Source organism: Paramisgurnus dabryanus, chromosome 19 (assembly GCF_030506205.2).
Source record: "Paramisgurnus dabryanus chromosome 19, PD_genome_1.1, whole genome shotgun sequence".
Taxonomy (NCBI): domain Eukaryota; kingdom Metazoa; phylum Chordata; class Actinopteri; order Cypriniformes; family Cobitidae; genus Paramisgurnus; species Paramisgurnus dabryanus.
In genome coordinates this window covers 21023917-21051695 of record NC_133355.1, presented here as the reverse complement: position 1 = coordinate 21051695, position 27779 = coordinate 21023917, and the positions used below count along the sequence as shown (strand labels likewise).

General features: G+C 37.9%; 1 protein-coding gene across 2 annotated transcripts; it reads left to right on the top strand.

Annotated features, from left to right (window-relative positions):
* The first annotated feature begins 2156 nt into the window (after window positions 1-2156).
* Window positions 2157-27604, top strand: poc1bl (POC1 centriolar protein homolog B (Chlamydomonas), like). Of its 2 annotated transcripts, none has more exons than XM_065292541.2 (11): window positions 2157-2475; window positions 10914-11347; window positions 17123-17292; window positions 19856-20045; window positions 20850-21035; window positions 21399-21516; window positions 22121-22297; window positions 22979-23110; window positions 23217-23327; window positions 26479-26631; window positions 26755-27604. In XM_065292541.2, exons 2-11 carry the CDS (start codon window positions 10971-10973, stop codon window positions 26881-26883), a joined length of 1743 nt encoding a protein of 580 aa, XP_065148613.1. In that variant the 5' UTR covers window positions 2157-2475; window positions 10914-10970; the 3' UTR covers window positions 26884-27604. The 2 variants fall into 2 exon arrangements, with proteins under 2 accessions (XP_065148613.1, XP_065148603.1); XM_065292531.2 differs by having other exon boundaries at window positions 10911-11347.
* Window positions 27605-27779: the final 175 nt, after the last annotated feature.

The window sequence follows — 27779 nt, the reverse complement described above, 5'->3', positions numbered from 1 at the left end:
CTGTACAGTGAGTCAAGAAAACTCCTAATAGCTCTTGCTCATGACAATGCAAAGCACATTGTCAATAGTTGCTTACTGTAGAGTGTTTGCTGCAATAAATTAGCTATAAATGCAAATGAAATGTCAAACTCACATTTAAATTTCAGCGTCCATGTGAATTATTTAGACTACACAACTGTTTAATAATAAAACATAGCACTTTGATTGATGGCTAAAGACAGATGAGAAAGAAAATAAATGTTTTAAGCGAGAGTCATGCGGCGCATTGGCAGGACAGCAGAGGGCAGTTTCATGTTCTGCCCTCTTCAATAATTACTTTTGATCTACGTGATACGGTAACAGTAGTCATCATGTGCAAAGGAAAACTTTTTCAGATGTTGTGGTTATTTCACAGCATGCATACAACAATGGAAAAGAAAAACAAAAGAAACAGACATTTACTGTGTGGTCTTAAGGTGGTCTATTTATTGCATGTATGTTACTTTAACATTAAACGACAGCATTAGGCCCCGCAGGAATCTGACTTATGCTCATACAGCAGATGAAAATGAATCACACTGGTTGCCAGTTATACCTGTTTCACCCACGTATAGAAAGGTACAGTCAAGTCTATTATGTTTAGAAACATTAAAAAGTCCTGCCACGTTGCAGAATGGGAGGTCCTCTCTACACGTGGAGGGCGTTGTTGAGCCAAGATTTCAAGTATTACAACATACTTCACATTCTGAGGATCCTGGACAAGCCTTTGTTTTAAAATCAAATGCAGTTCTACCTTAGGAAGCAATCAGATTAGAATGTTTACTATTACAGCTCTACTATAGTAAAACCATTACTACTACTCCAACTGGTTTCACCTAATTTTTATTATTTCATGAATTAGACTAACCTGAGCACACTGTCAGTAAAAAATGGTCCCTTAAAAAGGTCCTAATGTACCTTTTACTGTAGGTACTGACATGTATACATTTGGTGTACCTCTGAGTGTTAGATACAAATGTGTAGGCCTACTTTTAAAAAAAGGTACCCCCAGTGACAGCTAGGGACTATTTTATTTATTTATGTATTTTGACAGTGCATTCAGTGCTATCTGATAAACAAATCTCTCTTACCCATTTAACAGCAAATCTAAAAATAGGTTGATTCATTGACACAGTTTTTGTCTCTGTAGGACAGGAAGGAAGTAAACTGAATAGGCTACTGAATACTACTCATACAAATAAACATCTTCTAAACCTTCCTAGATTTATTACTTGTCATACTTTGAACAAATATCCAATTGGTGTACTATGCTTATTGTTGACTCTTAACCTTGTGCCTAAAACCGCATATTGACAGTAAACTGTAGAATTAAATACTGTACTCAAATAAATGAATGAATGAAGTACCCACTGTGGGTGCAGTCTTTATACATTCCAGACATACATGTTTTCATTGTCTTCTTGTTGGCCTATGATGATGCTACTAACAACAATGAAGACAAAAATTCTTTACTCAAGGTATTTTCACTGGTGCCTTCTGTTGTTAATCAAGTATCTATATCACTTAAACATGAAAAGTATGTACTTTTTGAATTTTGGATAACAAAAGGGTCCATATGATGCATACTGAAAAATCACACGGCAAGTAGTGTAGATGTCATACTAGTATAAAAGTAACCTCATTAATTGGGTCGCAGAGAAAATTTTACATTCTCATTTAATTCAATGTTTGGTTAAATATTGTTTAAATAAAAGCAAACCATCAACTAGGTAAACTACCTCTTATGAAAATTAACCATATGTGTTTTTTTGTGATATTTGTGTAACCATGTTTTAGCAAACCCATGGTTTCAGCCTACTACAGTGACTGTTTTAACTATGGCATGGTTTTTTTGTGGTAACTATGGTTTTACCTTACTTTTTTTAACTGTATTTAAAATTACCCATGGGTAAGAAAATTTCGTAACTTGGGAAAGTAGTCATATCTTTATTGCCATTTTAAACCGACTTTGTACAGCAGCAATTCTCTTGACTTCTGTCAAATATAAAAGTTGATTAAAAATATTTACATTTTAATATCTTGCTACCACAGTAATTATTTTTGCATTATAGTGGTCACGCGCATACAGAAGAGCCCGCAACGCGTCCGCGTTCCCACAATGCTCCGGTCACGTGACTCACTATGAAGGCAGCCTGTCAAATCTGAAACTTCCTGAGGTTTGCTCGCTGTAATGCAAGGAAGACAGCTCAAAGATCGCGACATTTACTTCAACTATTTAACCAGTCGCACGGTTGTAACGACCTAATCCAGTAAACCGATAAGAGCAAGCGATTGTGTGGGAGAGAGAGAGAGAGAGAGGGGGGTTTTGCCGGGGGTCTGCTGTTGTTTGACGACTCGTTTGGGTGTCTCGAGGATGTGCTCGTGCTGACAGCAGCTCACGATCTCTGTCCTTACTGCTCTTTATATCTCTATAGAGGCACAGCATGTAGAGTTCAGGTAAGACCATGGGCTATTTTCACACAGTGTTCAGTTGCACGAGTTTGGGAAGTTTATTTGCATATCCTTCTCAGCCATCTGTGGATTGATACGTTATCGAATAGTTACTTGGTTGTTTACTTATTAAGTTAGCTCTTAACTATCGATCACATTAACTATAGCACATGTCACTTAAATTGATCATTTTAATTTTATAATGTTACTTAATCTGTTGCTATTCATGAATTGTTGTACGTATTAGTACATTTGATAAACGGAACTAGATTTTAAACAAAGTTGATCCTCGTACAAAAATTTTTATTTCAAAAGACACTGAAGCAGAAGATATCAAATAACTTAACTATTCTAAGACAACAAGTGAAACATCTGATAAGTCTGAAATGCGAGTATAGTTGGTTTTTATTAAGAAAGACAGGGTTTTCAATCCTTCAGGAAAATTTTTACATTGTCAGCTTCAGTCTCTAACACAGATGTGCTGTTCCCAGATCCACATGTAACAACATCTATCTTACTGTGTGAACAACATAATGACAATGTGTTGTCTGCAGATTTATGCTTATCTTTATTTTTCTGGCTCTCTTATTAATACAGAACAGACACCACATGGTCAATGACAAGTAAGAAGGAAAATAGTAAATATTATTAGTGTCTACCAAGCCTTCAAGATTTATATAAATATAATTCATTATAATTTATTAAATGTTGTTTTATGCAACTGAGTAGTTTTGTATGTACGTAGAATTTGGCAAATTAAGGACTTTTAATTCTAAATGTTTATAACAAAACTGGTTTGTGACTTTCCATTCTTTTAATGTTTAATGATATAGGCTATATCAAATGACTTAAAGTTTCTTCAAGATTTTTGCCTTCTGTCATGATTTATTACGTATTTATCTTTGTTATAATCTCCAGACACCAATTGTGACCCAGTCTGTGAAAACCAGGCTAAAGTCTCAATCTAATTATGAGATTAGGAGCATCAAAGTTTGATTTCAATCTTTGACATGACTTTACTCAAACAATATTTAAGATAAGTGGAGCAGTTTCCCGGTCAGGGTTTAGATGTAATTCAAGACTAGGCCTTTATTTATATTAAGACATTTAAGCAGTGGCGACTCGTGACTGCTCCTCCAAGGGGCGAAAAATCTATCATGTGAGTTGCTAGTGCTGTCAAAATATGTGTTTGTTGCGTCATGTGAATCATTTGCATAACATGTTTTGTCAAAATAAGTGCCTGCTGCAGATGCGTCAAAACCGTTTATGATAAAAGAGACGCTCACGTTCACAAAATACATGCAAAACACTCCCTTAACAGTAAATTCTGATTACGCATGAGATTATACGAGTATCTGGCAAACACGAGGGTCTTTTTTATCATAAACCCTTTAGACGCGTCTGCAGCAGGCACTTATTTTGACAAGACATGTGATGAACAAAGGTTTACATGATGCGGCAAACACATATTTTGAAATTACGAATCACACACATGACGGCTACATACATTTCGTGAAGAACTTCGCATCGTGCGCCTTCGAAAAAAGATGTTACCGTCTGCCATTGCATTTAAGTGGTTTTTACAAACATACCCTACAAAAAAAAACAATACTGGTGTGCATCTTGAGATATTTTAAGATTTTTCAAAATCTTTTTAAATAAAGGCAGCTCAGACATGCAGTCTGGAACAAGGATAAACCCTGTCTGGGAAACCGTCCCGTTAAGGTTTTATTTTCACAGAATATTTTGGGTTTGTAGGATTTTTTCCATTATGTATTTTCTACTGTTTAAAAAATCCATAATCCTTTTTTAGGTAAAGTTAATATTAATTGATACTGACACACCCCCTCACACAAACATAATTTTTAGTGCAAATTATTATAATATTTTCAAACCTCTGAGCCAGTGTTTTAACTTAAAGCGGATGTTTAGATTAATCCAGGACTAGGCCTTAGTTATATTAGGACATTTAAGTAGTTTCTACAATCATTCCTACTTTGCATCTTGAAACAAAACAATGGCACTGCTATATGTTAAGATTTGTCATTGCAATTTGTTTTTAAATTAAGGCAGCCTTAAAATTTGAAATACCACAGATGTGATATTTAAGCCTCTGTCCCCTGTAGAAGTGAAGTTCCTGAGCTCTTTCACAGTCATCCAGCCTATCAGATTCAGTCTAGGAGATTTTATGGATACCCACTCAAGGGTTGCTTTCAGAGAGCGCTCTATTTTGTAATTCCTAGAAAGCTTTTGTCTCTTGGCTTGTGACTAGTCTTGTGGAAAGGGTCAGCAACATCTTCAAAGCCTGAACAACACAGCCATGAGCAACAGAAGAAAAGACTCTTTAATAAAGTTCTGGTCACAATTTCGCAGCTGGCAGTTAAAGATGGTTAAGTAGAAACACTATTGTAAAGTGACATTAGGAATCAAATTTGCCTTGATCTTTTGACGCATAGCAGGGCTTGGTATCATGAATACATCCTGAAAGTTTCAGAGCTTAAGTCTGTGTAAAGCGATATTAAATATTTGTTTTGAGTTTGTCATACCACGGACAAATGTGTAACTAACCACCCAGCCAAATTTGAAGGATTAAAAAAGCCAAGTGAATCAAATAAGTTATCAAAGTCTGGGAAAAATAAGCAGCATTCTCTGTTCTCAAGCGCTGGGGGTGTGTCCGCTGTTGCCGCTGAAACCACGGCTACTCGTGGGAAAGCTGTTGTCTCTCTCAACTTGAGGATGTGTTAATTTGTAACACATTTTTTGTGTTATGCTTTTAACACATGATGTATCATTTTGTGTTGATTTGTGTTAAAATTTACAATTCTCTGACATGACTTTACACAGACTTTAATACACCCTCTGTTTGAATAATGAAAGCACTTATGTAATCACTCTATGGAAAGAAATGAATGAAAAATGGCTGGATTAGTTTCGTACATCGATCGATTAATTTACATATGACCTAGCCCAGAGAAAGACAAAGCAAATCGTCATATCGTTGGCTTCGCCCAATGGCATTCAGTTAGCCTTCAACTCTATACTGTTGTATAAGGGAGTAGTTGTTTACAATCATGATATGATTGTAATAAGATTATGATAATAGACAAATAATGTGCTGTTGCTGGCTGTGGAGAACAAACGTATTTGCAAGGCTTCTGAAGGATCCTGACGTCAGAGAGAAATTGATTATTTATTTTTTACAGATGTACTCTCATGGCTCACCTTATGTGCTAAGATTTGGACTAAATACGAATACCGCAAACTGTAAGTAGCGCATTTCGTTTTAGTACTATTTTCCAAACGGCAATATCCCGTTTATCCGTGAGTTTTGAATCGCGCAAGACGTTCCACTATATGTACACGGGTGTTAGATAAATGCTGTTATTTTTGTTTATAATCCGTGCTCATAGTTGGTGGCAGTAAGTGCATTATTAAAGGAGACATTTTACTTTTTTTAAGATGTCAGATAAATATTTGGTTTCCCCAGAATGTGTATGTGAAGTTTTAGCTTAAAATACAATATATAATTTATTATAGCATGTTAAAATTGCCACTTTGTAAGTGTAATCAACAATTTTCCGTTTTGGGTGTGTCCTTTTAAATGCAAATGAGCTGTTCACTGCACTAAATGGCAGTGCTGTGATTGGATAGTGCAGATTAAAGGGCGGTGTTATCCCCTTCTGACATCACAAGGGGTGCCAAATTTCAATGACCTATTTTTCACATACTTGCAGAGAATGGTTTACCAAAACTAAGTTACTGGGTTGATCTTTTTCATATTTTACAGGTCGATATAAGCACTGGGTCCCAATTATAGCACTTAAACATCAGAAAAATCAGATTTTCATGAAGTGTCCCCTTTAACTCTTTCCCCGCCAGCGTTTAAAAAAAAAGTTGCCAGCCAGCGCCAGCATTTTTTATGATTTTCACAAAAGTTTAATGACTTCCAGAAAATGTTTTTCTTTAAATATATAAACAAACAATATTCAAATGAAAGAACAAACCCTCTGCTTTCAATTAAAAACAACCCCGTTTCATCCTACCTTCATTAGTTCTCTTTTTATCACCTCTCAAATATGGGTAGGTTTCTTCAAAAACACCAAATTTTGAACAAAAAGCTGAGATAATAAAATTTTTGTGAAGGACTTTTGATAGAGATCAGATACAGAGCGATCTTTAAAACATACATGGAGTTCTTTCACGTGAGGCGCTACTTCCGGGTTGTAAAAGTTGCGGAATTATAAGTTACACCTGGTGGATAATAGCGGTATTGCGGAAAGCCAGAAATTCTCGTCATTGGCAGGGAAGCATTTTCTCTTAATTGACGAGTTATCTTGTCAATGGCGGCGAAAGAGTTAAGGGTGCAATGTTCTGTTTACAAGAGTAAAAACGTCACAATGTTTCTACACACTAGCTGAGAACAATGCTTCCTTTAGTGTTAAAACCTTTTTATTGTTGTCTGTGAGATGGGTATCTTTTGGGTATCATATATAAACACACCATTTGCTTAAAAAGACAGTTTGAAGTTTATGTATTTGTGCTAAAAATGCAGTAGTAGCAGTACTAGCAGGCTAGCAGCAGCAGCAGCGGGACACCAACGTTCTTAAAGGTGAAGCACACAAATCAGACAAGGATGTAAAAATGGTGGAAAATGGTCATTGATTACTTAAATTTGTATGTTTTTGGCAAAAAGTAATATTATAAGTACACCTCATGGAACATTATAAAATAATAACGACCATGACCACGTTAATATATTTTTTACTTTTGCTGACACAGTTTAAGCCATTTATGACTTATTTGTGCACCTTTGGGCCACTAGACAAATGTTATATAACATTGAATAAACCTATTTTATTAATATATGTTTCATCCCTAACAAGCATAATCAAAACAAATCTGCAGATGTAGAGTACTGTCCAACCTGTACTTTATTATTATTATTATTTTAGGAAATGCAATGAGTCGTGAAAGCAGTTTTAATATGCCTATTAAGAGGTCTAGTTGGATTTTCCCAAAGCATGTTCTGTGTTTGCTTTACTTTTATTTTTAGGATAAGCCAGGCACATGCCGTTATTTATGCTTAATCTCTTCTTTTCTTTTCACCCTATTGTACATATTCATCGAGCAGGTAATCCTCTATGGTTCGGTGTCACCTTATGACAACATTTCATTTTGCGTATACTTTCTATAGTTGCTGTATGAAGTAAACTGGTGTTTAATATACAGTCCTGTAGCATATCGTGTCATTATTAAATGAGGTTAAAAGGTTGAATGCTGGGATTATTGGCTCAGACTGATTGTCTGTCAAGACTACTGTTGAGCTAAATCCCAGCCTGCTGAAATATTAATGCAGCTCAATTATGTGATTACTCTCTTACCCTCAGATGATTGTGGATGACTGAGACTCATGCGTGTCTGTATTTGACCCATAAGATTCAGCTTCAGTGATTGGAGCTGGCAGATACCATAAAACTACTCTAAAATACAAACACTGTCATCATATTTCTTTTATTATTATTGTAAAGTGATGTTTCAATCATCACTTTTATTTTCATTAAAAGTTTCATGATTTTTTTGAAAGCTTTTTGTGATCAATTTTTTTATACCAATACAGGCCAATTTACTTAATGGTAACATTAAACAACCATATTTAAAACAATTCAGTAGGGTTATTTATGTGTACAATCAACCAAATTTTGAAACATTTCTTGGCTAAACACTTTGTAGATACTTTTATACAGAGCGACTTACAGTGCATTACAAAATAATTCGAATTTGTTTCAGCATATGTGTTCCCTGGGTTTGAACCCATGACCTTTTGAGCTGCGAACGCAATGATCTACCACTGAGCTATACAGGAGCATTGTGATAATTCTTAAAAATATTTTAAATATTTTGTAAACTAGTCCTAGTTTATTGGCAAATCGTAATTAAACCAGCCTTGAAAAAATATTTGGACATGGAATTAGCTTCTTTACGCTACATTACAATACACAACATCAACAAATTTGAGGATATTTATTTATTCCAGGTTTTGTGACAAGTTACTTAAAGGGATTGTTCACCAAAAAAATAAAAATCTGTAATTTGATTTTATAAATTTCTATTTCATGTTTGCTAAATAAAAAAATATATTTTGAACAATGTTTTTTTTGTGCATTTGTGTTCAGCAGAACAAATAAATGTATACCCAATTTATTTGCGATGCTTTCTTTGTAGACCAGTGATATCAATAATGAAATATAACATTTTATGTGCTGGTTCTTTATAAACTTGTCTAATATGTACATTAACAAGGCCCTATATGGTACAATCCTAGAGATCTCAATTCTAAGGATGGCAAAGTGGCTTCATGTGCAAATTGTAAAAATACCCATTTTCAAATGTCGAAAACCAAATACCACTTTCATACGTCTCATAATTTGAAAAAATGACTTTTTTCATGTTTAAGTGCTATAAATGGATCCTCAGTGCTTGTACAGTATCAACCTAGAAAATGCGAAAAGGAAAAACCCAGTAACTTAGTTTTGGTAAACCATTCTCTGCAAACATTTGAAAAAATAGGTCATTGAAATTTGGCTCCCCCATGTGATGTCAGAAGGGGATAATACCGCCCCTTAATTTGCACTATCCAACCACGCCATTTAGTGCAGATATCAGCTCATTTGCATTTTAAAGGACACACCCAAAAACGGCACATTTTTGCTCACACCTACAAAGTGTCAATTTTAACATGTTATAATTAGGGCCGGGACTCGATTAAAAAAATTAATCTAATTAATTAGAGGCTTTGTAATTAATTAATCTAAATTAATCGCATTTTAATCGCATATAAATATTTGACCTGAGAACATTAAGAAGTACTTTTTTACATGGATTTTAGTATACACTCTTAGAAAGGATGTGTTAATTTTATACACATCATTGTGCTGTAAGCTTTTAACACATTATGTGTAATTTTAACACATTATGAGTCATTTTGTCTTGATTTTGTGTTCAAGTATAACAAAATGTGTTGTTTCAATAATAACACAGAGATGGGTGGATTCCAGGACGACGCAGTTAGTGTGTTGTCCCAGAATCAACACTAATGTGTTGTTTTTAACACATTCGTTCTTAGAGTGTACCATGAATAATGACTGAATACATAAGCTTAAGCAACAAAATATTGTTTATTGAGCCCTATTCGGACAGGATTAGTTTTACAGGGGTAGATGGCGTAATGTAATTTTACCACAGGACGTCGGTAATATTAATGGTCAATTCGGACGGGATTAGAAATCTCTGTAAAACATTCAGAAGTGGGAGGGGTAACTCGTTGGCGCAGCGCGTCACCTCTCGTCTTCACGTGCACGTTACCTTGCTTCCAGATATCAGATGTGCAAACAACATGACACAGACAAGGAAAACGCGAAACACTGTGTTTAATTTCAGTTTGGGGAGAACGTCAGTTTCATAAACAGTTCCATGCCTCTGAGAAGTAAATTTGACTTTTTTTTTTTAAAGTATGTGTCGTGTTTTATTCAGAAACTGACTTGTAACTGACTTGTTTCTCCGTCTAGAACGCAAGTAAATGCTTCTTTAAGCGCTTTTATATTTAAAAGAAACCCGCAAATTAAAAGGAAATGACGCGATTTACGTGTATATTTACAGCTGGTCTATTCGCACTGGATTTGTATTACCTGAGGTAATTTCTCCGGACCTTTTTACAGAAGGTAAAAGACGCCGTAATCTTTACTGACATTGTCCGTAATGATTACTGACATGGAGCATTCGGACTGGACTAAAATCACCGAGAAGCTCTGATAAAAACTTGCTTTACCCCACATCCCTATGTAAAACTAATCCCGTCCGAATAGGTCGTTGTGCCGGAGTCGGGCTAATGTCCACGCTAGCGGCTGTATGTTTTGCATTGAGATGCTCGATGTGCTGCGGTGATATGTGAATTCCTTGTTGCATAGCTTACACACAACCATGCTTTTATCGACGCTTACATCCGTTCGTTTTTTATAAAAAAAATTCCCATCCACGGGGCCAACCAAAGCGATCTCATCAGCCTCTTGGTTCATGTTCACTATGGTTTGTTGTGAAGTCATGAACGCTAGTTGGTGCTCGGTCCGCCGAAACTCATGAGAAATGTTCCGCGGTGCAAAAATAAGTGCGATTAAAATGCGTTAAAAATGTTTAACGCGTTATTTTTGTGTAATTAATTAATCTTAATTAACGCGTTAAAGTCCCGGCCCTAGTTATAATAAATGATCTTTATGGTATTTTGAGATAGAACTTCACATACGTACTCTGGGGACACCAAAGATTTATTTGACATCTTTAAAAAGCCTTGTAACATGTCCCCTTTAAAGAGAAATGTGTAAAGGATAAATTATTTTGAAACCTGAAATCTGCTGAATATTTATTTGTTTATCTCTCTTGTTCCCCAGTAGGGTGGGAGGCCAGGGGTCTTTGACGGCTGTCGTAAACGGTTCAGGCTGCTGTAGGTCATGAAGATCCGCTGGTCAAGGAAGGTGGCTCTACTGGCCAAGGTCTGCTTCCTCTTCACTCTGCTGTGGCTCTTTTACCTTCTTGTAGTCGGAACCCCCATCTCATCTTTGAATGATAACAAAGGTGAACGTGACATACTGGTCCGGGACCTTCCGTCCCTCACGGTGGAGGATTACAACAGCCTGCTGCGACCCGTCAACGTGAAGCAAGCGCCAGATCCCAACGCTCCCGGAGAATACGGAAGAGCCGCTAGATTGACCCTCACCACAGAGGAGAAGAAAGAGGAGGAGGCAAGCATTGAACGCTACGCCATCAACACCTTCATCAGCGACAAGATCTCACTCCATCGCCACATTCTAGACAACAGGATGCATGAGTATGTCTGTCACACTTTATGACAATTAAAGGAATAGTTCACACGAACATTAAAATTCGGTGATTAGGCTCATGCAGTTTAAAATTTTGATGTTGATTAATTGTCTTTTAAGCCAGTGGTTCCCAACTCCAGGCTTTGCCCCCCCCTCCCAGAATGTTTTAGATGTCTCCTTATATGTTAAACCTGATTCCACTTATCCGGATCCTTCCAGAACGTTTGAAATTTGGGAGGCGAGCCCCAAGGACTGGAGCTGGGAACCAAAGTGAATCAGAATATTTTGCAAGATAATGAGCAATCAATTACAACATTTTATTTGGGGTGTCTGTTCTTTTAACTCTTTACCGACTCTCAGAGACCCCTAAATTTATTAATGGCTTCATTTAGATTAGATTTAGCTTTATTGGGGCATGTTTACACAACAAAAATTGCACTTAAAACTTTTAGGGCCCTATCTTGCACCCAGCGCAATTGAGTTTGTCAGTGACGCACGTATCATTCGTATTTTGCACCGGCGCACAGCGGGTTTTTCCTAGGGATGCACCGAAATGAAAATTCTTGGCCGAAACCGAAAACCGAAAATGAGGAAACCAAGGCCGAAAAACCGAAACCGAAACACCGAAATAAATTATTATGCCAATTATTAGTACAAATGCATTTATGGCTATCACTGTGTACTAAAGGGCGATTTATAGTCGTGCGTAGGTGCTACGCCGTAGCTACGGCGTAGGCTATCCGTAGCCTGTGCGTAGCTCTGCGTAGCCTCACGCGCACCTCACAAAATTCCTAACAGCGCGTCGGCTCTACGCGGACCGCAAGCTCTGTGATTGGTCCACCAGAACCCCTCCCGTCAGGTAAAAAAAACTGCGTCATAGGTATTTCCGGTTGAGACGGTGAAAACAAAGATGAGCCAAGTTGAGGAGTGATTTAACTCAAACTGCAACATAAGTCGCTGTTTATTTACTTCCATCATTGCTGGTCTTCTCAAATTATACACAACAAGTTGCTATTTCTTCTTCGTTTGTGGGTTAACTTGCTTAGCTTCTTCTTCTCTGACGACTTCTGCTGCTACTGTGGTTACACGCTTGATTACTGCCAACCAGCGGTTTCGCGTGTGTTTGCACGTCGACGCGGACGGCGACGCACAAGTATAAATGAAAACCGACGCGGAACCTACGCCGTCGCTGCTACGCCGTAGGACCTACGCACGACTATAAATCGCCCTTAACTTTACTAGGGGTTTGTTACAGATCACAAAACTCACGGTTCAGATCACATTACAGTTTTTGAGGCATGGATCGGATTATTTTTCAGATCAGCAAAAAGGGGGTGGGGAAAATCTAATAACAAATAAAGAAATTACAAACATTTATAAAAAAGAACAAAGCTGCACATTAATAAGGGCTAACATTAGCATTCGGTACAGAAATCAAATTAAATGAGTTATAACACTGTCTTTATTGTATAAATTAAATATATTATTATTTTTAGAGCTATTTGTCTCTTTGTTAGACTTCAGTAGGTTATTTGAGGTTACTGTAAGCAGAGACTGGTTTATGACTGTAATATATACATACACTTAAGACATAAACAAATGTTTTTATTAGAAAAATAATACTTTGGAGATAATTTTGTTTATATGTGCCCTGTCAATAACAGAAAGATTTTACGTTCGCTTGTTTGCGTCTTACTCGTGTGTGCACTATTGAGGGCACTAAACGCGCGCGCGCACACAGAGAACGAAGGCGAATCCCAAACAGCGCAGCATAAAAACGTTACGTTGTTTTTCATTACTTTATTCAGCACATGTATGTTAATGGACTATACAGTATGAGACACATTTGCGCGACTCTCTCTAAAGTTTACACATCAAGAGTTCTGATCTTTGAAGAGAGTACTCACTGTGATGATCACGTCTGGACCGGACACAACCGCATGTGCCTCTGTGCGTACTTTAGCGCCTTTTTGCGGTTAAATACATCCACGCCGCATACATGTTGCTTCAGACAAGCACGTGCAGGTCGCGGTTTCTGTTTGCGTCATCACAAAATTTTCGGTGGCCGAATATTCGGTGCATCCCTAGTTTTTCCCTCCACAGATGCACGTCGGCAAACTAGGGAATGAACTTGCGCTCCTGGGCGGTTCAGCTGAAAAAAAGAGGCGTGTTCCGGCGCAAACCATCCCTGATGCTATTTTGCAGTTTCAAAAAACAATTGCGCCACTGACCAGAAAAAAAAGTTTAAAGTCAGTGGCGCGTTGCGCGTTGTTCATTATGCTATTTTAGGGCCGCATGCTTGACCATAATGTATAGCGTGCACAACGTGCACACACTTTGCTTATCTAATCTACACAGATGCAACAGTTATTTTTGCAAATCATAAATTGTTACAATAAAAAATATTAATACACGAGATAAGGGGAATCATAGTGGTGAGCATTGTGGTGATAGTTTTTATTTATTGTGTGGCTGCGTAAAAAAATTCTCATACAAATAACGGTTAAAATATTTTCATAAGTTTGTTGTGGCTGTACGTTTATTTTATGTAAATAATAATTAAAATGTTTTCATAAGAAACCTTAATGTATGTGAACTTGATTTGTAAGAGTACTTTGGGGTTGGACCTTGCTTGCGTTTCTTGGGTCCGATTTCAAAGCCCCCAAACCCTTTCAGCGGTGAGGGTGGACGCAGCGATGTCCTCTGCTGGCGTCTGTACAGAGGCAGATCCACCTCCCGTTACACGGCGTGCCCGATTTATGCTGGCAAGCTTGGGATTCCCCTGTCTCCTGACATCATTGTAGCGCTTGGCGCAACGATGGGGATGCCAGCTGATGAGACTGTGGCTATTTCCTCTCACGCCTGTTTAACCTACCCTGATTTGGGCGGGTTTCTCCTATCCCCATACAAAACAACTTCTCTGTCTTTGACTGCTCTTACAAGAACGTCGGTCTCCTCGGCTGTAAACCGCTTCTGGCGTACGCCTGGTAAATCCGTCATAATAATAGCAACCCGCCATGGAACTTGCACCCTTGCGTTTAAAGGGAATGTTGGATAGCGTTCTGATTGGTTTATTTGACGTTACGCCCAAACCACACATATGAATAATGAACCTACTTCAGACCAACCCCTTATTGATTTGCGCCCGGCGCAAGAGTTATTTATCACGCCGGGAAAATAGCAACAGCGCCCAAGATCCGCCCACAAACCAACTTGCGTTTCAGATCGTTAAAATAGGGCCCTTAAAGTTTTTTCTTTGCATGATCAGGACCCCAAAAACGCATTGTCATGTAAACAAACAGCCGAAATGCATACTAGCTTCCCATTTTTGGTTGAAATGATGTTGTGTAAACAGCCCCTTGGTGCTGCTTGCTCAGGTAAGCATTGATACTACTATTGCATATGTTGTTATTTTTTAACAATCCCCCTCTAAGTGTTCAATTTCAGCTATAGGGAATGTACATGAATGATACGTTAAATTTATCTGCTTATAAAGGAGAGGTGTAATATTACTTCTCAAAGCGATTGGACTTTAGTCCTTTAGACTTACATTGAAGGAAGAACCTAAGAGTTGGAGGTGAACTTTTAAACGAGTAATCAAACACCCTGATCAACCTAGCAACCGCATATCTAAAATCACTAGCATTGTCGCACCAACTTTGACCTTGTCAAAATCTATTAGATCTCATTGGCTGATGTATTATGCATATAATGCATTAAACATAGGCAGGAGAAATCAAAAACTGATGTGCATGTTTTGCACATTTTGTGGAATTGAGAGAGCAAGACCCACATTTCCGTGGTTCCTCGGGTTATGTATATACTTTTGTTCACCTCACCTGTTCCAGACATTCTTCTTGGGAATTGAACCCCTGCCTGCATCCAGGCAACAAATAATAGAAACATGACACAACAGCAACTCTTTTGTACGAGAGCAGTTGTTTGGTGGTCGTTGTCACAGTTTCGAGCTGCATTTCTGAAAGGACCTACAACGCTGAATTGTCCCACTGGAAGAAGAGAAGTGAGACAAATCAGATCGGTTTTCCCCACCCGCAGCGTTTAAACTGCGCTTTGCTCTGCACATCACAGACTCTTGCAAAGATCACACACACGGCAGCAGAGGTTTGCTTGGCATCAGAGATTGTTATCTGTTGATGTGAAATTCTCTAGTTCGCTTTCTGAAATAACTTTTTATACAAGTCAGGTCTTGTCAAAGAGTTAAGCATAACTGCTGGCAATGTTATACGTTTTACTTTAACATCTGTCTGTGTTGGAATTGTTTTTTTTGAAAATCGGGTCAAATCGGGTTGCTATTAGGCAATTGAGAGTATGTAATGGCGCTTTTCTGGTCAGGTAAGCTTACTTTTGGGGGCTTTTCCAATGGGTGCAGTACGTAGTACCCGATACTTTTTTTAGGACCACCTTGGTTGGGGTAACTCCAAGCGACCCGAGCTGATACCAAAACGTGATGCGAAAACACTGTAGATCACTGATTGGTCTGAAAGAATTGTCACTTCCAGCGTCATCGCTATAATGTAAAAGATTAGCTTTACCTTCGTTTTGTGTTAACCTGTTTTCATTTGTGCTTTGTTGTAAGTTCCCAAACTCCCTTTTAGCGATAAAAACATCCACAGATTGAGAATCAGGAACACCATGCTGTTTTTTCCAGACTTGCAGTCTGTGAGCGTGTTAATAATGTTTGGAAATGTACAATGATGCTCTCACTTGTATGATGTCACAGCAGTAGGCAGCGCAAATATAACACGCCTATAATCCCTCCCACTGTGAAGTGTTACTAAACTTGATGGAAAAGCTAACCAAGCCAAAGTGAGGTGAGCTGACCCGACCTAAATCGTGGGGTTCTTCGTCGGTTTTCATTTATACTTTATCGTCGTCGTCGTCCGCATCAACGTGCAAACACGTGCGCAGACCACTGTTAGCAGTATCCACGCGTATAACAAGCAGCGCGACCGTCAAAGAAGAAGAAGAAGCAGCTTGGCAAGTTAACCCACAAACGAAGAAGAAACAGCAACTTGTTGTGTTTGATTTGAGAAGACCAGCAATGATGGAAGTAAATAAACAGCGACTTTTGTTGCAGTTTGAGTTAAATCACTCCTAAACTTGGCCATTCTTTGTTTTCACTGTCGCAAATGGAAATACCTACATGTATGACACATTTTTTTTAACCAATCACAGCACTTGCGGTCCATGTAGAACTGACGCGCTGTTAAAATTTTTGTGAGGTGCACATCAGGCTACGGAGAGCTACGCACAGGCTACATATAGCCTATGCCGTAGCAACTGCGTAGAACCTGCGCACGACTATAAATCGGGCTTTAGCCACTGCTAGTCGCTGGCGGTGTGAAAAATAAGCCCCAGCATCTTCTTTGTGGTAGTGAATTATTTAGTTAAATACTACATGATTAATTTTTTATATACTGTACTTATTTTTATTTTATTGGTTGTAAATCTACCTTTTGAAACACTGTCACACTAAATTAACTCCTTACTGATTTTATGCCAGAAATCTTGGCTTGTTTCATATATTAAAAGTGAAGTTGATTGATGGGCATGTCTTGACTCCACATGCACCCTTCTTCAGTTAAATTCCTTCTCCACACTATAATTGAGGCATGACAGCATACAAACATAAATTAATCAGAATTTTTAAAAGGCCTTTCTTCACCTTTTTTATGATGTGTACTCCCACATTTACTATTTCTACCAACTAAATGAACGAGAACTTGTCTAACTGTCTACTTTCCTTTTTTCATTTCTGACAGATGCAAAGAAAAGAAGTATAAAATTCACCAACTACCCACGACATCTGTGGTCATTGCATTTTACAATGAGGCCTGGTCCACATTACTAAGAACCATTCATAGTGTGCTGGAGACCACGCCAGCCATCCTGCTGAAAGAGATCATACTTGTGGATGACTTCAGCGACAGAGGTGAAGTGACAGAATAACAGTACGATGTATTTATGTGTTAATTTTCACTAAACCTATTTAAGGTTAGTTTCAGCACAGAATTCCTTCTCTAGATGTCAGAACTGTTTTCACTGCCACGAATAATGAAATTTCTTTTTTAAAGACAAATATGTAGAGCCTGTTTCGTGTTAAACCAGTGTAGACCAGCAAACCTGATTGTGCCAAGTCATTTTTTTCTGCAGGGCAGGTAGTTTGATAAATGTAGCTTTGATAAATGTATCTAGTAGATTAATTTGTTTCTTTATTGACTGTGCCTTGTTGACCAGTGAATCTGTTCTTGTTTAAAAAAAGGTTCTGTGTCAAACAAGCATTCAAATTTTTGGAAACACTTAAAAAACACTTTTAGACAGAGATATATTTTTTACTGTGGTCAATAACTCACAAGTGTGGTCTATAAATACAAGGTGGAATTTTGAACAAATGTAAAACGACTTTGAACATAAATAGCGCATTACGACCTCAAAGCTGGTATGAAAGTAACACACAGGTGGGTCAAAAGTAACACAACAGAACAAGATAGATTTTTGTGTTACACTTGTTTTTAGTAAATATACAGACTATGACCTTGTTAATATGTAGCTGCAAACATAGTTTGTCCTTTATCTTTGCAAAAGTAATTTAATGACATTTTTATTTTAAATTTCAGTTTCATCAAATGTCAAAAAGCAACCCGACAGTACAAACTTGAATTGTTGAGTTAAAAAAAATTTAACAGTAGAAATGCTATAAATTAAATTAGCACAATATAAATTCTCAACATGATGCAACATTATTAGCAGCGGGACAAACATTTGTTACCGCCAAAATCAGTATTGTATCCGGTCAGTATTAAAAAGTAAGTTCTTAATTTTACGCAAAATCTGATTTTCACAGTAGTCATCTTTTCTCCCTTTTTTCCCAAAACGTGTCCTTCTTTTCTGCAGAATGCAATAAATACGCTCAGCAAATCCCAGCGCACCATTCCACACATTGTAAACAACAATGGCAGCATGTTGAATACACACTGAATCCTAGTTTTCCTTATCTACTTTGTACTTCGTGATCAACAAACAAACAAAAACAAAATAATAATTTTAATGGCATTGATAAACCTGTGGTGGTTTTCTGTGGCGGGGAAGAAATGTAAGCCACTCGGGCGACGGAAAAATGCCGGCTGTTGCTTGTTCTCACACGACAGCATGAAGCTTCTGTCATGCTAACACATTGACCTCAGGGGATCTTATGAAAAACCTTCCATTATTTTACTCCGTCACCGAAAATCAAGCAGGATCAAAACATTTTACAGCTGACATAATTGTTATTATAATCTAAACATGCTATGTGAAAGTTTGTAACAAAAAAGTGGTTTTCATCTTGTCACTTTCTTGGTATGGAAAACAAATTTTTTCCCAAATTAGTCAAAAGGGATTTATTGCGTTTTGGAACCAAACTCTTCAAGTGTTATTTTCGACCTGACAAGAACTTCTGACATTTAAACCCAATTTACTTTTATTCTGAAAAACTAAGGTAAACTTCAGGATGTGTTAAAGCACTAAATGGCTGGTAGATTGATCAGTACTTTAACACATGAAACGAGAAACTAATTACTGAAAATAATGCTTTAGGAATTTACTTACCATGGTCGAAAACAGTTTAACAGACCTACACACAGAAAACAATTACGAAATAACGCGATATTTGTCAGCTCTGTCAACAGGTCTGTGCTTGCTAAAGATGCTGTCATAGTTTGAAATGCAAATGTAGTCAGGGCTCTGAGAAAATTGCTTTGTTACTTTTGTCCCGCGTTACTTTCGCCTCAGTTCTCCCCTATTTATTAACATTAGTAAATGCATTAGCTAACATGAAATAACAGTGAGCAATATCATTTTTTTTGCATTTATTAATCTTTGTTAATGCTAATACAGTTATTCATGTTAGTTCTTTGTGACTTGCCTAATGTTAATAGTAAACCTTTTATTTTTTATAAATAAACTAAGATTTATGTTAACCAATGCATTATAGTACCCCTGTGGTGAAATCAAGTTATTAATGTTGTTTGTCAGTATTTTTCCTGAAAAGCTTGATTAGCAGGTTCAGGTGTGTTTGATGGTAGATCTTACGGGAAAAGTGTTGGTGACCACTGCACTAAACTGTTAACATTAGTGCAAAAAAAATTTGTTCTGCAAACATGCAGTTCAAACATGAATGCATTGTGCGAAACCAAACTTAACACTGATGTGTCTGAAACTGTCGAAAGAAGCATATATTTACACATTTATCCATGGTCCCAGGACGTGCGAAATAGTGGAGGTGGGGACTAATTTGCATATTCATAGATCTGCGTATAATAAATGAGGCAAGGGTGTAGACTCTGTAGAGTTACAGTTCAAGCATTTTAAAGCAATGCATTACTTTCACAATTTAAAACTTTTACTTATACTATTATGATGCTCAAAGATAAAATTATTAATGATAGTGGGACATTAACTAATGTTAACAAATACAACCTTAATGTAAAGTATTTTTATTTTTGCATTAATTGCAGGCTATCTAAAGTCACAGCTCGCTCAGTATATCAGTAATCTGGAGCGCGTTCGTCTCATCCGCACAAAGAAGAGAGAAGGTCTGGTACGAGCGCGGCTCATTGGTGCCACCTATGCCACAGGACATGTGCTCACCTTCCTTGACTGTCACTGTGAATGTGTGCCGGGCTGGATTGAGCCACTGCTGGAAAGGTGTGACTTTATTTATGAAGTTATTATAATCAAATATTATCAATGTCAATAATTATCTTTTTCATGAATGTTTACCCAAATATAAACACCAACGGGTATATACTGTTTATTGTGATAAACAAAGGAAGATAATTTACAGGAAAACACCACAGTTGTTCAATATTGTACTATGTTCTAACCTCAACTTAGACAAATAACACATCCCTATCTTTTTTCAATGTGTGCACGTAATCTTTGTACAGCGCTTCGTGAATGGGTTAGCATTTAGCCTAGCCCTATCATTCCTTAGGATCAAACAGGGATGAATTTAGAAGCCACCAAACATTTCCATGTTTTCCCTATTTAAAGACTGTTACACGAGTAAAGTACGGTGGCACAAACTAAAACGTGGCGATTTTTTTTTGAGCGGATAAAAATGAGAACTGTATTGCATGGCGGAAGAGCACTTAGTATGCAGCACTTCGACCTCGGCGCACAGAGTAGACGTATGTATTAATGTGTTTAATTTGAGGTAATAACATAGTAAAATATTGAAAAACTGTGGAGTTTTCTTTTAAAAATCAATCATGAGCCCCATTCACTTCCATAGTATTATTTTTCCTACTATGGAAGTCAATGGTGCTCATGATTGGTTTGGTTAAAACATTCCTCTAAATATTTTCCTTTGTGTTCATCAGAACAAAGATATTTATACAGGTTTGTAACAACATGAGAGTGAGTAAATGATGACAGACTTTTCATTTTTGGGTGAACTGTCCCTTTAATGAATGAAACCTTTGTTACATGTTACCATTTTTCCTTCAGAATTGCAGAAAATGAAACCACCATCGTATGTCCAGTGATTGACACCATTGACTGGAATTCATTCGAGTTCTACATGCAGACGGATGAGCCCATGGTGGGAGGCTTTGACTGGAGACTGACGTTTCAGTGGCACGCTGTGCCCGAGATCGATCGCAAGCGGCGCAAGTCAAGAATTGATCCTATCAGGTATGGTTTTCTTGGCGTTTTTTTAACAGATTCAAAATAATTGATGGAATAGTTCAACTATTGTAATAGATGGTAGAATTTCTATTAACCATTCACAGATCAATTAAGGTACCTTTCACCTTGAGAGAAAGTTGTTTCAAGATAATTTAATTTAATTTACTGAACTGGTGTCGTGTATACATCTCAGATAGTATGGTAAATAGGTTATATCTAATGCCCATAGCTGTATTGGGATCTTGTGCTAGATTTCTCTCCAGGCTCTCCTGAGGGCAGGCTCAGGGGGAACCCAATGGAAACTAGTAATTTTTTGCGAGGAAATATCTCTGATGCATTGCCAAAGCATTACTATTCCTATTTTCATAGGTCTCCCACTATGGCTGGTGGCCTGTTTGCCGTCAGCAAGGCCTACTTTGAGTATCTGGGCACTTATGACATGGGCATGGAGGTTTGGGGAGGAGAGAATCTGGAACTTTCTTTTCGGGTAAGACACCGGCAGGTGTTGTGTATTCATGTTACCTATTGTAATGCCGCTTTGGATAGTCTTCCCATCGGCGCGTGTCGAGAGCGCATGATATCATAAAAGACATGTCGGCTGTTTATAATTAGGCGCATCTCTCATATTGGATGTCTTTTTTATTTTAGACTTTACCTAGTAATGAAGATTGATAGCGTATACCGTGGAGTAATCTTTCATGCACATGGAAACATAATACAATGCTGTGTCTTCCAGGGTTGTAGGTTCATGTATAATTGATGTGATGTGAATTGGTTTACAGAAGCACGTGGGAATTAAAGATGAAAAATGCCTAAATAAAGACTTTGTTTGCATCACTGGTTGTTGAAATATTCACTTCTTCATTGCTTGCTTTTTTTCAATGAAAATGAAGATCTATGGCAGAATTAGAAACTTGTTTTTTTATTAATGACACATTTACATTTGCAGCTCAGAGCATTTTAAAAGAATAAAAAGAATGTATTAGCAATTGTAAAACTCAGTTTGATTTTCTTTTAGAATTGAATAATCTATTTATTTGATGATTAAGGTAAATATTTAAATACTTGTGCAATTGTTCTGTCAACCACAGGTGTGGCAGTGTGGCGGGTCTTTAGAAATTCACCCGTGCTCCCATGTTGGCCACGTCTTTCCCAAGAATGCCCCTTATGCCCGATCCAACTTTCTTCAGAACACGGTGCGCGCTGCAGAGGTTTGGATGGACTCCTACAAGAAGCACTTCTATAACCGAAACCCCCAGGCACGCAAGGTACACTTATATGCACTATGATGCATTGGCCAGTGAATTACAGACACTTTTACTGTCAGAATCATCCTGTGCTGTTGCAAAATCTGAGTAAAAATTGTGAGTCTCAGTTTCGCTCGAATGCCTCCATTCTGTCATGCTTGTTCTTTGTTTGGAGCTAAATAACTGACAGATATAATAAACTAGGGCAAACATACGTTATACACCCTGCCTGATATCAACGTGGCATGTAACTCCATATTACGTGGAGTTTACATTATTAATGACCAGGAACTTGGAACAAACCACAATTCAGTTCCTGGTTACCACGTTGAGACTGACACTTTCTTATTGACTACATTAAGTCTATTTGGGGTTTCTCCAGAATTGATTGTGTACCTTGGGTTTGTCTTGTTGACATGCAGCATGGGTTTCTTTACTTTAAAGAAGTCATGTGGCATTCAAACCTTAATGGGGACATCATGAAAATCTGACTTTTTCCATGTTTAAGTGCTATAATTGTGTCCCCAGTGCTTCTATTAACTTAGAAAATATGAAGAAGAACAACCCAGTAACTTAGTTTTGTGAAAAAATAACTTAGCATGTGAAAAAATAGGTCATTGAAATTTGTCTCCCCTTGTGATGTCAGAAGGGGACAATACCGCCCCTTAATCTGCACTATGCTGATGGTTTTTTCTCCCGTAGGAATCGTATGGGGATATATCTGAAAGGATTGTTTTGCGAGAGCGGCTGAAGTGTAATAGCTTTGAATGGTATCTGCAGAACGTCTACCCTGACCTGCATGTGCCAGAAGACAGACCTGGTTGGCACGGGGCGGTAATGACTCACTTTTGCTAACAGATTATGAATGTTTTGTTGCTTTTAGGCTTGCCTTTAAATGACTTTTTCTACATCATTTTGTTTTTATTTGTTCCTGGTGTAGGTGCGAAGTGCTGGAATCCCCTCTGAATGTCTGGACTACAACGCCCCGGACCATAACCCAACGGGAGCTCACCTGTCTATGTTCGGATGCCACGGTCAGGGCGGTAATCAGGTAACTAACATCAATATGAACTTCTTTCACTTCCCCTCACCCCACAGCCTGATATCTCCTAAAGGGATTAAAAGGGGTTTCTAATAATGCCAGAGCTATCGAGTGACTTTAAAAATGTGCATTAGGTACATCAGTTATGTAATGCCTGTGGTAGCGAGTGCAGATGATCTGTTAGACGCTGTTTGTTGCATTTGCTGCAAAACAAAGCGAGCTTTATTTGTGCTGAAACAGGATTCCCGCTGTCCCTTTAAGGTTTTAGAACGTTGAGTTTAGACACCGAATGTGATGATCCGATGTATATTTAATGGAAAGGGAAGCCTACGTGTGTCCGGTGGCTTATGTCATCTCCATCATCAAGGGAAGTGGCACCATGTGTGAGTGAAAATCAATGTTTCCCACAGTTGAAAGGGAAACTCTAGCCACATCTTCTCTGTATGAAATATACATGAGGATTATAAGCAGATGGATTAAAAGTGATTTAGTGAGATTTAGACATACAGCGCTTTCTTTGTAGAAGTGCCATATCTGATTAATACTGAAGTGAGCTTTTATGTCCGTAAGCATCACTGTTACTATTGCTCATTGTGTTAACAGGGCAAAGGTCAGGGGTAGTGTCGTTTTTACAATCACAAATGCAGACATGGCTTTATGTTTCCTTGAAGAACTTTTACATTTTGCTGACGTCATGCTGGTAAAGTTGATCGATCCTTCAAATGACATCCTGGGATTTTTAATGACCACAGAGAGTCAGGACCGCGGTTTAACATCTCATCTGAAGGACAGAAATTGACTTAAAATGCTGTATTATTATGTCAGGCCAGTAGTTGGCGGTATTACTTTGTAAAGAAACGTTGCTGTCCCAAATCTCCGACTTTCATACTTTACAATAGATAAAAAGCAGATTATAAAACGGCTCGTTCTGGTTCTTCATTCTGATTGGCTAACAACGCCCCTTAGCTGTTATAAAATGCACTGGTAACCCACTGCTTCTTGGGACTTATTGCTTTATTTTAAAGTGTGCATTAGACGGACACCCAATGAAGAAGAAGGAGAGGCGTAGTTCAAAAATGTCTGAAAGTGGTAACGCGTCTCTATTCAAATGTAAACGTATAAAGAAACCAGTTGTTCATTGTGTATAAATTGCGCTTGTTTAACATCATTCAAGTTAACGTGTTATGACGACATGTCACACAATGTATCAACATGGCGGAGGCAGTAAAATGTTGTAAAATTTGTTTAAAAACTCAGTATCTTGAGTAGCACAAACACAGTCCTGTAGGCCAGCGTTTATGTTAGGTTATCATGTATGCCTGTAGACTGAACACGTAATAAACATGCAACTGACTTCACTGTTCTCACAGATTTGCTTTTTCAGTTTTACACTGAAACAGAAACGCCATTGTTTTGAAACACGTTTTTAAAAGTTTGTTTTTCAGGACCCTAAAATGCCTAAATATTCCCGTTTTAGTTGTTGTGTGTAAACGGCCCCTAAGTGATTGGATAAGATAAAATCTTTGAATTTTAGCTGTTTGGATTGTTATCTTCATTTGCTAGTACTGAAATTTGTGGAAAAGTATTTATTTAGAGATTTATCTTGATTATAATGCGGTAATTACAAAAGAAAACGTTACACCCTACAATTCTTTATTGTTCTGTTCTGCTGTTGTCACCCTGACCTTCAAATAATCTAACCCTCAGCCAACAAAATGATTTGCTTATAAATGATTAACCTGACTAGTTTATACTGTGTGTGCAAACTTCCGTATTTGCTTGGTGAGTTACAGAGCATTAGGTTTATTAAAGGGATGTTAATTCACTTCACATGCAGCATTTATAGGGTCTGTGACTGTGTGATATAGCTAAATCCATTCAAATATTTTGAAAACATTCAGCATGCATACACAGTATTATATGTTTAATACAAATTTTTATATTACACATAATTGTATTTGCTGTGACTGAACCAGAGGAACCACTAGCTGAGTAGATTCAAGACTTTAAATTCAAGAAGTTAATCACATCTGTCTAGATGATAACAATCTAGTCATGCTTTGTTCTCAGTTCAAAAGAAGCCACCCGTACCGTATGTCTCCATGACAGTCTGGTGCTCAGATAAAACTGTAGCATGTTTTTGTACAGTTGCTAGGATGTTGTGGCTGTGTGCTTGGGCGTGGCGAGGAAATTGCTACAGTATGATGTAAGTTATGATGTTCGCTCCTTCAAGTCCAAAAATGTGCATACATCCAAAGTCCTGGACAGGTCCATTTTTGGAATCCTGGCCCCGCCCGTACCCGCAAAGTTCAGCACCAGATCCGACCCGTCACCCGTGATAATATCAAAATTAAATCTGCACCCGCCCAGACCCGTTAATATTTGGCCTGTTACCAGATCCGTGTCCGCGTTAATCGCATGCTAAAATCATTCCAATTAAAGTGCTTTATTTTTTATCTCGCACCTCTCTCAACATCACAACAGTGTCATGAATGGGCTAATGAAACCGGCTAAATGTGCGCTTTGTTTTGCGCCATCCAAGTAGCCTACCAGCCTACCTAAATAGGCTATAGAACCTGATAACTATACACAAATAGACCTACCATATTAAAGGTGACATAGAATGATTGAACCGAGTATTTATCCTTGTTCTGTTATGTGACATGTAGACAAAAAAAATTTTGTTTGGGTCTGTAATGCCTTAGAAGCTTTCTAAAAACCTCTCTCAGATAGCTCTATTAGGGTGGGGGATTTTAAACAAGTGGTTTTGCACCTATTTGTCTCCCCCTACTGGCTTAACTTGCAATCTCATTACTGATTGGCTGACTTTGCTGCCACTCAAAAAATGTAGCCAATTATTTTAAAGTGGAGGGGCAGTCAGATGCCTGTGATGTCATAAGCATCAGTTTTTCAGATTGGGCCGTTTTCTGGCTGACATTTCTGAAAGAGGAATTTCTATGAGATGTTTAACATGTTTAGCACTTTTTGTATGTTTGTGAATGTGGGTAGACTACCATTATTTAACAAAGACAGGGAAAAATGGTTTTTCATTCTCTGTCCCCTTTAATGAAAAAAGAACAAGAAAAAAATCTGACTTTTATTCATATCCAGGGATGTGTGACGCATTATAACTTGCAATTTCTTTCTCTATGTCCATCAGTACTTTGAATACACGTCGCAGAAGGAGATCCGTTTTAACTCTGTGACTGAGATTTGTGCCGAGTTTCAGGAAGGAATGACACACATAGGTATGAAGCACTGTCCGCGGGATGGTGCTCCCAGATCTCCCGGCAGCCTGTGGGAGTTCAGAGATGTGAGTCTGCTCAGATTATCTCAGAAGTGCATTCAATTAATTACAGCATTTGATACAGCAAAGTTATTGTAGATTTGTTTTTGTGCTTAAACGATAATCATCTGATAAATTGTCTCCTTTCAGGATGGGAGCATATATCATCCTCAATCGAACATGTGTATCACGTCCTACCGCACAAAAGACGGCCGTGTGGATATCCAGATGAGAAACTGCTCCCCTGGAGACAAAAACCAACGCTGGAAATTCGAGTGACCTTAACTCCATGTGAACGTGGACAACGGTGCAATTATGTCACTTCGGACACATGGCTTGTTATACATCAAGGAAACGAACAGCCGGCATAAACACGAGACGCGTTATCCATATAGTGCCTTTGCAAACCAAAGTGGATGTCGACTTTTAGTGCCAATGTTTTTTCTTTATTGTTAGAAAAGTCAGAAGTGGAGATTATTAACACATTGTAGCAAATTCAACTGTTGGGTTGGACCAGCGTTTCTGTTTACATTCATGCACTATATGTTATTAGTAAATCATGATTAGACTCTGCAGTAGCAACCTTGTTGACTGTGCTGCACAGCCATTTTATTTAATTGTTCCAGAAGTGGCAGATATCATGATGTTTCGAGCGGGTTTGACTTTCATTAGTATATTTTTGTATTAATAGGATCTTTTCACCTTTACCTGTGCAAGGATTCTTTGGCACACTGGTGTTAATGGGACTATACCAGCGTCTTTTTAAGACTTTTAATTGCCGTCTTTTCCCAAGGGCACGGACACATCTGCACAACTTACAACAGCATTCCTATGGTTTGCTGTTAAGTACACTTCAGTTTAAAGTAGATTCTGCACTTCAAAGATGGTGCAAAGTAGTGTTAAGATATGTGCTAAAGTCTTTGCACCCCTTTGGGGTTGTGTTAACATTGCATTTAACAACCACATTTGGGGTTACTCAGTGTAACAATGGTTTTGAAAACTCAGCAGGAATTCGTGCCTGATTCCTTACACGCAAGTGCCCATTTTCATTTGTTAAAGGTACCGTTTTACAGGTACCACAGTATTTTAACAAAGGTTTGGCCAAAGCAACGCATTTAAAACAATTGCCTAAGTGCTTTTACCACAAAGGTCTTCCAGCCTTTAAAAAAAAGTGG

Coding starts and splice junctions, on each gene's coding strand:
- poc1bl (XM_065292541.2), top strand. CDS start 10,971: ATGAAGATCCGCTGGTCAAGGAAGGTGGCTCTACTGGCCAAGGTCTGC. Junction 17,293..19,855: donor GGATGACTTCAGCGACAGAG/GTGAAGTGACAG, acceptor CATTAATTGCAG/GCTATCTAAAGTCACAGCTC. Junction 26,632..26,754: donor GCCTGTGGGAGTTCAGAGAT/GTGAGTCTGCTC, acceptor GTCTCCTTTCAG/GATGGGAGCATATATCATCC.